This window comes from Culicoides brevitarsis, chromosome 2 (assembly GCF_036172545.1).
Source record: "Culicoides brevitarsis isolate CSIRO-B50_1 chromosome 2, AGI_CSIRO_Cbre_v1, whole genome shotgun sequence".
NCBI lineage: Eukaryota > Metazoa > Arthropoda > Insecta > Diptera > Ceratopogonidae > Culicoides > Culicoides brevitarsis.
This window is the reverse complement of record NC_087086.1, coordinates 1,301,997-1,312,045: the sequence shown is the minus strand read 5'-3', so window position 1 is coordinate 1,312,045 and position 10,049 is coordinate 1,301,997. Positions and strand designations below refer to the sequence as shown.

The 10,049-nt window shown below is 29.5% G+C and overlaps 2 protein-coding genes across 3 annotated transcripts; one reads left to right on the top strand and one right to left on the bottom strand.

Moving 5' to 3' along the window:
* Positions 1–6,111: 6,111 nt before the first annotated feature.
* On the top strand, positions 6,112–7,461 carry LOC134831785 (uncharacterized). Its single transcript, XM_063845600.1, has 3 exons — positions 6,112–6,192; positions 6,253–6,446; positions 6,496–7,461. Exons 1-3 carry the CDS (start codon positions 6,189–6,191, stop codon positions 7,075–7,077), a joined length of 780 nt encoding a protein of 259 aa, XP_063701670.1. The 5' UTR covers positions 6,112–6,188; the 3' UTR covers positions 7,078–7,461.
* Positions 7,462–8,020: 559 nt separating this feature from the next.
* On the bottom strand, positions 8,021–9,599 carry LOC134830077 (uncharacterized). 2 transcript variants are annotated; one of them, XM_063843440.1, is made up of 3 exons: positions 9,392–9,599; positions 8,597–9,228; positions 8,023–8,520 (listed from the first exon to the last, which is right to left on the bottom strand). In XM_063843440.1, the coding sequence occupies exons 1-3, from the start codon at positions 9,393–9,395 to the stop codon at positions 8,287–8,289; spliced, it is 870 nt and encodes a 289-aa protein (XP_063699510.1). In that variant the 5' UTR covers positions 9,396–9,599; the 3' UTR covers positions 8,023–8,286. The 2 variants fall into 2 exon arrangements, with proteins under 2 accessions (XP_063699509.1, XP_063699510.1); XM_063843439.1 differs by lacking the exon at positions 9,392–9,599 and having other exon boundaries at positions 8,021–8,520; positions 8,597–9,363.
* Positions 9,600–10,049: the final 450 nt, after the last annotated feature.

The following is a 10,049-nucleotide window of genomic DNA, read 5'->3' as shown; positions in this document are numbered from 1 at the left end:
AGTAAGAATTTGAAACACAATCTCTTTATTGTTTGTGGTTTTTTCTTCTTTTTTGTTCCATTCAAATCCGAAAGAATTTTCGCCGCAAACAAAACAAACAGAAAATGCATGAACACGTTTCTATTCAATTTTTTCCCCGTATTTGTCTATTGTACAACTTTTCTATTCTTATGCTCGTCTTCCTTTCAATTTTCAACTAAAATGAATTTGAGCAGCTTCTTGAAAAATAATAATAGACACGGAAACTTTTCTTTTTTTCACTCTGAGTGACACAGAAACAACTCGCAAACAATGTTGATTGTTGAACTTTTGACTTGTTTGTACTATTTTAATATTTTTGATTGAAACCAACGACGAGTCGTCCAAATGAATTATTCAGAGTGTGTTTTTCGCACAAAATGTGCGACTTTCTCACCGCAATCCTTTATCTTTGTTCGTTTTTACACACGAACTGGCACACTGACTGATAACGATTCTTGTCAGGTAGGAAAGGAAGATGATGACTAACAAGAAAAAAATGTAAGAAGAAGAAAAATAAATTGAATGACGACAAAGTTTTTCTAATAAATAAATTCGCTTCAAGTGACAAATAAAATTTTTCAAATGAAAGGAATTTTTATGGATTCTCATGGATTTGAACTTGATGCTGTTATTGATGAAAGTTCTGTTGAAAGCCATAAAAATTAAAGATCGAGTAATTAAATGTTGTATTGCTTTCATCGGCAATAACAAGTTGAAGAAAAATAAAATTCCAAGCAACATTCTCGAGATAATTTTTTAAGTAAAGTGAACAGAAAAATAAAATTTTATCAGACATTGCCTTACTCAACTCATTTTTTGAATTGTGCGAACATCATATTAAAATTGTAAAATTATATTGTTTTTCGCACTTGTTTTTAACAAAACAATTTTATAAAAAAAAATTTGTTTCTTCAATTTTTAGAATTTTTTAAAAAGTCATTTTTGAAAATTATATTTTTAATTTTTTTTTCAATTTTTAAAATTATTTTCTTTTTTTATTTTTTTTTAGTTTTTAAAAAAATGTCTTTTCCAAGATTTTCACAAAATTTTTATTTTTAAAATTTTTTTTTTGTTTTCAAAGATTTGCAATTTTTTATTTAAATTAAAAAATAAAATAATTTTATATTTAATTTTCAAAAAAAAAAAAATATATATTTATTTTTTTATAGATTTGCTCAAAAAAAAAATATTTTTTTTAATTTAAAAAATAAAGTTTTGTTTTGAAAGATTTTTTTTACTTTTTTTTTTTTTATTTTTTTCAATGATTTGTTTATTTTTTTTTAAATTTTTCGACATATTCGAAACAGACAAAAAAAAATTAATCAGAAACTTTTCTTGGAAATGCAGAAAACTCAGACAGACACGCCTTCATGCCATCACAAAGGCAAACTCGAACGTCCCCATCCATTACGTTACGTTGACTTTTTTGCCATTCGCATGACTAAAAGTGAAAAATTCTCTCAATTTTTCACATAATTTATTATGTTATCGCTTTGTTGAGACACGACATGCCTTTCATTCACGACTTTGTTTTTTGTGTCTGTTCTCGAGATGTTTTTAAGCAACTTTTCTATAAAATTTGAAATCTAACTCGTCGACGAGATAAAAAAAAACGAGTGAAAAGAAATTCTATGCATAAATTAAGAGTTAAATAGCAAACTCTCGACTTGGCTACAGAAAACGAGCAAAAACAGACGCATCAAGTTTTTATTATTATAAACATTTTTTTAACAAATATTAAGCTCAATTTCATGTTTCTCTCTGAATAAATACGAGAAAAAAGAAAAAAAAGCACAAACTTTGCTTAATGAAATAAACAAACATCGCACAAGTAATAATATGATAATGGAAAAACAAAGCGACGACAAAACAAGAGAAAGGCTGAGAAACAGTAAAAATGTCAGAAACAAATTTCAAAATAAAATTTCTTGCAATTAAAGTGCAATAGAATGCTGCTTTAATAAAATAATAAATGAAAGAGGCTCAGATTCTGTTGAATTCAATTTTCGACAAAGATGAAAAATGCACTTAGCAAAATTTTCTTTGTTCATATTCAAAGTACATTTTCAATTCTAACATTATTAGGCCTGAAATATGATATATTCATGTTTTTCTTGTTCGTTTTTTCATTTTTTTTTCTCAGTCAAATAAAAAGTATTTTTCGTATTATTTTTGCTAAATGAAGAGACACAGAGAGAGACGAGATGTTAGATAATGTTGTAAGAGAGGCATATATGAAATGAAAAAATAATAATAAGAGAAATGTCTCAATGCGAAATTGAATTTTGTTTTCCATTTCCTTGTGTTTTTTTCAGGCATGCATCATCTTTGTTCGAGTTCGTGCTCGAGTGTAGGAAGGACACTCGAGTGAACGGATGTTTTTGTGGAAATCGAAATGGATCGCCATTCGATGGAAAGACAACCTAAACTGCATTAAACAGAGTCCCAATAGATGAAATAAAGGGAATAATATTACAATTCTCTTATTGTAGGTTTTACGAATGCTGTTGTACCCACTCACGATGGTAATAACGAGGAATGCCTCGATATGGAAGACTTTAAAATGACTTTAAAATTTTGGAGACGAGAGTGTATTTGAAAAAAAATTTTTTTTGGACCAAAATTACATGAAAAGGTAAAAATTTTATTTTTGAAATTTAAAAAATTTTTATCAGAAGAAGAATTTTTATTTTTTTTACCTCTTAATCTTTTAATTGACTAATTTTTTTTAAATTTAATGAAATTTTAACTTTCAAGGCTCAAAAATATTTTCAAAAAAATTAAAAATTTTAATTCAATTCAAATTTAATTTTTTTTTACTTTTTTAATTCGGATTTTAACCTTTGAATGACATTGAAGGATTCAAAAACGTTATTTTTTCCACGAAATGCCTAATAAGACCATATTACAGAAGCAAAATATGTTGAAATTCGTTTTACAACAGATAGAAAAAAACAAGGACAACAACATTTCTTCTTCTTCTTCTTCAGGGTAATAATAAAATACTTATGGAAAAAGGAAACCAAACAACAGAGTCACATCAACAAACACACACACACATGACATAAGTTGGAACCTGATCATTTATTTTTGATGAAAATTGAATTGAATTGCAAAAATATTCTTTTTTTCTCGTTTTTTTTTATTTTTTGAAGATCTGATATTATTACTGAAACATGTCAACTTGTCGTGACGACTTGAACATCAAACAGAAAAATTATTATTTACTCACAAAAACACTCGACCGACATGGAAATTGAAATTTCAAAGAAATTGAAGAAAAAAATAGACGACAAAAATTCTCAATTTACGAGTTCAACTTTCAAGCAATTTTCCTAATGAATATTCGAGCATCGCATAAAATCTCGAAAAAGTTTTCAGTGCCTCATAATTTTTGCAAATGCATTTATTTACCTCGTACGAGCATACGTATGAAGGCGGAACTAAATGCTAAACTTATTACTTTAACATTGTTTTAGATTACTCTTCTCTTGTCTTGTGCCGAGGAACGAGCGCGATTTCTTGTTGTTTTATCAAGCAAAAAATTGTTCGTGTAATAAAATAAATCTTGTGTATTTTTTATTCTTCTCAGTTTTTCTCGTGCAGAATATAATCTACTTCTTCTTCTTTTTTTTCAGGGCAAAGGAAGTGCTACGAACATATTTTCTCGCAAACATACAGACACAAACAAATAACAGGCGAGCATGCAAGAAGCCAAAATATTTCTCGACGCTCCCGAACTGCAGAAACGCAAGAAATAATAATAATGAAATTTAAAAGGAACGATTTGTACGTGTGCGTTTTAAAGGGAAAATCGTAGCAGAAAAGTGCAATGTTGATGATGATGATGATGCTGCAAGTCAAGTCTTATTTGCGAGCGTCTCTCCGTTACGTAGCAGCAGAAGGAGGAAATTGAATCAGGGAAAATGGCGTGCCCTAAGGCATTTAAAATAATAAATTTAAAGGTGAGATGGTGTGTCTGCAACGGATTTGAAATTACGTTTATTGTGTTACACTTTCTGTCGGAGACGAAGCGCGATATGGATAGATATGAAAAGTGTAATGACACTCAAAGCGAAGAATTTTCGGAATTGTAATAGAAAATCCTTCAGCAAAAGCCTTGTTGAAGAAGTTAATAGCTTTATTTCATAAATTAAAAAAAATCGAAAAGACTTTTTTGTCTCATGACGTCAAAATTTAACTTTTTTTTATTAAAATAATTTTTTATTAAATTTAAAAAACTTTTAAATTAATTTTAAAATCTTAAAAATTTAAAAAAAACTAATTTAAATTTTTATTTTTTTTTTTAAATTTATTGAATTTTTTATTAAAAATTTAATTTAAAAAACAATTATTCTGGATTAAAAATAAAAAAAAAAAAAATAAATTGACCATTAAAAAAAATAGAAAAAAATTTAAAAAGATTAAAATTAAAAAAATATATTATTAAAAATTTTGGTAGGTATCTATTTAATTTTATTTTAATTTAATAATTATATTTCACATGTTAATAATTTAAAAAAAAAAATTATTTTTAAAATTGAATTTCCATAATTAGATTTCACTTGTTATTAATTTCAAAAAATTTTTTTCTTAATTAAAAAAAAAAAATCTCAATTTAGACCATATTCTAAAAATTTTAAGAGTAACAAACTTCAAAAAATACTTTTGAATGAAATTTTTACTCAAAATATCCTAAAAAAAAATTTTAATTTTCATTTTAGAACTGAACCTTTAAATTTTGAACAAAAACTTAAAAAAATCAATTTTTATAGCTAATTCTGATCTCATTACAATTCCAGTTTGCCATTTTCTCTCAGTTCATGACGCTATTTTAAGTCTTAACTTATCATAATAATAATAATAAACATAAATTCAATTCAAGATAAGACTTTGTGAGCGAACATTTTGCATCAACTTGTCGATCGGCGAACCGCTCAAAGAAAAAGGGATGAGAATGTCTACATGACAAATTAAATTCCTCATAGAAATTTCCCTTTGCCTATTTTTTTTTTGCTTTCCGAATAGATGTCAAAGCAAAAAATGTCTCTGTTTAATATTTCATATCCCTTTCGTTCGTTTTTTTTTTACTATTTTATTTTGTACATTGGTTAACCAATATCTCCATCGAGAGATCGCAATAAAATACCGAATAAAATTCCTCCGAAACCTCATCGAATAACAAAAAAGGTGTTTTTCCATGCATATTGCACATTAAAATTTTATCTCTTTATCATTTGACACGCACCAACACACGAGCAGAGAGACAGTAAATTCACATATTTGTATGGTTTAGATTACAATTTTGTGGTTTTTTATTACAAGCAGACACAGACACTGCCCAACAAGGTTTTTATTACACACAAACTGGAATCACAGAGAGACACAGCAGCAAAAACATCGAAAAGTTGAAAATTCGTAGAGTTTGAAATACGATAGAATTTAGAAACGGACTCATTGGATTATAAAATGAACACACACCGAGGGATATTTTAATATTTCTCTCTTTTCAGTTTTTCGACGTAAGTTTTTTTTTTTTTTTTTTGAGGGATTTAAATTAGATTTTGACACTTAAATTATTTTCAGGCTTGTTTCGTTGATTTTTTACGAGTTTAGGAGCAAACTAACTTTTGAGGCAAATCCGGCAAATTTTTCAATCAAATCGAACCAATAAAAAATCTCATTAAAATGAGGGGAAAGTAATAAAAATGGTTCGTTTTTTGTCACACTCGGATGCAGTCAATCGAAATAAGCAGCTTTTCTTGGCTTGAGTGATGCTGAAAACGCCTGAAAAGGAAAAACTTTCATAAAAATCAGTCCATTAAATGCAAACAAGCATGAAGAGATGTAAGAGGACCTTTTACTTACTTCGCCTTTGACAACGAAAAAAATCGAGTCATAAAAAAATGGACACGAATTTCAACTCTTTCACTTTTTTTGATAAAAATAAAATGAAATTGCGTGAAATTGTAAGTGATACGAGCGCATTTCTCTCGTTTTGTGATAAAAACTCGTCGTTTCTGAGTCACTTTTCGGTTCCTGTGATATTTCTTATCACTTATTACTTCAATGGGAGATCGTGCATGCATCGTAATATTGCGTCAGTTGGTTATTTTACGTCTTTTGAGAAAGTTCATCTTGTCAAGCGTTACTAAAAAGGAATAAAAATGAGTAAGTGTCTTGATTTTCGTAACGAATCATTAATTTTTGAAAATATTTCTTACCTTTTAGCTTGGGTTCAAGGAAGTCCCGGCTTGAAAATGCCCGAAAGTGCTGTCGTTCTCGGAAAAGGCGAAGCTCATACCTCCATCTACATTGGGAGTGTCTTGCATGAAGGCAAACGAGTTTTAGCTCAAGTTCATCCCTCGAAGAAAGCTGCGTATTTTCATCGATATGGACAAGATATTGAAATGTTGTATTACAAAGTAAGTTTTTTTTCGTCTAAAAAATTTTTTTTTCATTTTTTTTTTGTAGATTTTATGTGTTCCGAACTCAAATTGGGCAAAATTTAATCAATCGATACCGGAAAATGCTTTAATGGTGAATTTAGGCACGGAAAATGTCTACATTGGGCGTTGCATTGTCACGCCAAACAGAATTTACATCGGAACAATACATCCAACGGATGGCATGAGTGTCGATTTTTACGGTGAATCAGCGAAATTGGATGATTGCGAGATATTAGTAAGCGGTGACGTGATACAAGAACCTACTGCGGAAGTAAAAACTGTGACAAATACAAAAATTTCTGAAGAAAAAGCTCCTGAAGTTCAAATTTTAGAAGAAAAATCTACTGAAGTTCAAGCTCCTGAAGTAAAATCTCCCGAAGTACAAGAAAAAATCGAAGAAATTGAAGAAACAAAGCCGGAAATCTCCTCAAACAATGAAAACGAAGCAACAGTTGAATCAACAATTTCTGAAGAAATCCAAAACGATAACGAATTACGAGAATACGAGGCGCTCGAAACACAAATGACACTCATTCATGACGACGAACGCCCGCCATCGTTGGAGTTGATCGAAGAAAATGACGAATTTAATCAAAATAACGAGTAGAGCAATGAACTGACAAAAAAAAAGTTGAAATGAAAACAAAACAAACGGAAAACCAAAACGTTCATCGGACATCGTATGAATCGAGTTGCAGGAAAAACATTCCCATAAAATAAAAATAAACAAATTGATTGTAAAATTTAATTTCGAGCATAATAAAAAATAAATTTTTATCGAGAGCGACGAGACAAGAGCAAAAAATAACAGTTTTAAAGTGCAAAATCCGAACATTAGCGTAATATTTGTGTTTCAAATCACGAAAATTTTATTGAGCAAACACAAGTTTGCATTTCGAATTGTTCCAATGACAATTTTTAAATTTAATTTTTTTTTTTACTTTTTTTCTGTGTGTGTTCACAAACAAATGTGGCGTGCAAATGCATGCGAAAACCGTAAAATTTTATGGGTGTCTTCCTTGACGCGAAGTTTTTCAGAAAAAAATTGAATTTTAAAAGTCACTTGATGCTAAAAAAATATTAAATAATTTTAAAATAAAAATAAATTAAATTAAATTAATTCAATTTAATTAAATAAAATGAAATTTTAATTAAAATTAAACAAAGGAAAAAATCAATTAAAAAAGATAAAAAATAAAATTGTGAAAAAATTTAGAAAAATTAAAATGAAAAATTTTTAAAAAAAAAAAAATTAAAATTTAAAAAAAATTTTAAAAAATTAAATTTAAAAAAAAAATTTATTAAAATAAAAAAAATATAAAAAATAAATTTATGAAAAAAAAATTAAAATATATTAAAAAATTAAAAAAAAATTAATTTATGAAAAAAAAATTAAAAATAAAATTTTAAAAAATTGAATAGAGCAAAAAAGTAGAATTAAAAAAAAGTTTTTCTTAAAATTTTCAAATTAAAAAAAAATATTTTTTTTTATCTGAAAAAAGTTAAAAAAAAAAAAATAAAATTAAACAAAAATAGACAAAACCTATTAAAAATTTAACTTTTATGATATGCTTTACGAAAAAGGTAAAAAGCGCTCTTTGCATTTGATGAACAAAGGACTTGACATTGTAACGACAACAAAGCAAGTGTATTAAAAACAGTTTTTAAAGCGCACGAACATAATACAAACTGTGCTCGTAAACTTTATGTTAATGGAATTGAAATTTTTTCGTCGTTCAGTGGCTTTTTAATGGGTATCAAATTTTTATTTCTTTCTCTCCTCTATTCTTTTTCTCGCCATTTCCGAAATTGCTTTTTAATATTCAATCAAGATCTCGTAATTTTGCTTGATGGGAATTTCGGATCCTCCGTATGGGATGTAGAGTGCATGATGACTTGGATGAATCTTTCCGACAGTTTTCGAGCCATTCCAATCAGCTCTGCCAACGTAAAGTGTTTCGCCGGAAGAAGTATGTCCTCCTTTAACCGCATTATGAGGGATATTTCCATAACTGCTTGGTACCCAAGCCGTATTTGTTCCGCATAACATCTGAAATTCAAACAAATTTTTTTTTTATTATCGACAAGAGATAAGAAATCAATCGCTGTGACACGCGATAACAAACCTCAAAGTCATATTTGGCGATTTCTGATCCGTTATACGACACGTAAGCAACTTGTTTGGAAGGAATGACTTTAGCGGGAATCAAATCTCCCTCATGAAAAGCTCTTCCAACGAAAATTTGGGATCCATCGCTGTCATGCCCGCCCAAAATCGTGTGTTGATGATAGCAATTTTGCGGCGTCGAATGTCTCCATTGAGCTCGTGGTTGAGCAACGAGAACTTCGTACGAGCGAATGCTATGTTCAACGCCTCCAAAGGGAATGTACAAACATCCATGCGATTTGTGGATTTTTCCGGGTGTCAAACTGCCTTCGTGATGAGCTCGACCCACGTACAAAGGTTCTCCGTTGATTGTGTGTCCCGCAATTACAGCATTGTCAGGCGTATGCCCGTTTCCGCTTCCAACCCATTGAAATCCATCGCCAACGAGAACTTCGAAATTTGGCACAAAAATCTCTTGTCCATTGTAAGCAACGTAAGCAGCTTGTTTCGATGGCAGAACTTTGGCAACAACTAAATCGCCAGCATGACGTGCCCGCCCAACATAAATGGGAGATCCATCTTGATCATTTCCCGCAATTACGGCATTTCCGGGAACACCCTGATACTGTGACGATGGTACCCACGTAAAATCTGAAAAGTCAAAATCGAAATCGGGTTTAGTTGGAGGCACAGGAGGTTCGGGAGCAGGCGGCGGAGAAAAAGAACTGTCGCTACTCTCGCAACAACCCATTTTTTTTCGCGTTCCTTAATGTTAAAAAGTTAAATTAAGACTACAGCCCAAAAAGGTACTTACTCATCTTTTTATCGCTTGCTCAAAGAGTTCCGACTTATATGATGGCAATTTTCAAACTGACGTACAATAAATGATACTCGAGCGCATATAAAAGGTGTTGTGTCTCTTATCGACTCAAAACGCCTTTCGGACGAGCAAATTATCAAAAATTTTATCAATGGCCGACGAGAATACTGCGATAAGAGCCGTTCCCAATCCGTTAACGTCACTCTTCTGTTGTTGTTGAATCACAAATTCGAAATATTCTGAATCATTTTGCACTTGGATGTTGTTACAAATTCTGACGAAAGTAATTCCCCATCGAGTTGATGAACCCAGTTTTGTCGCCTTATCAGCTGTTTGCGAATAAATAATAACATTTTGAGATGCGAGTGAAGTAAGTGCTTCAAGATAATAATTGTTTTCCATAAATTACGGGTCATTGTGATTGTTGTGATTCATAATGCAACTGTCATTCATTCAAGTTATAACGATAAAAGTAATAAAATAACAATTGAAAATCTAAGATTATGAAAAAATTACCTTTTTTATTTTATTTTCTTAATTTCATTAAATTGAAATTTTCACTTTTCTGAAAAAAATTTTTTAAAAAAATTAATTAAAAATTAAATTAAAAAATTAATTAAAATAATTTAAAAAAAATAAATTAATAAAAATT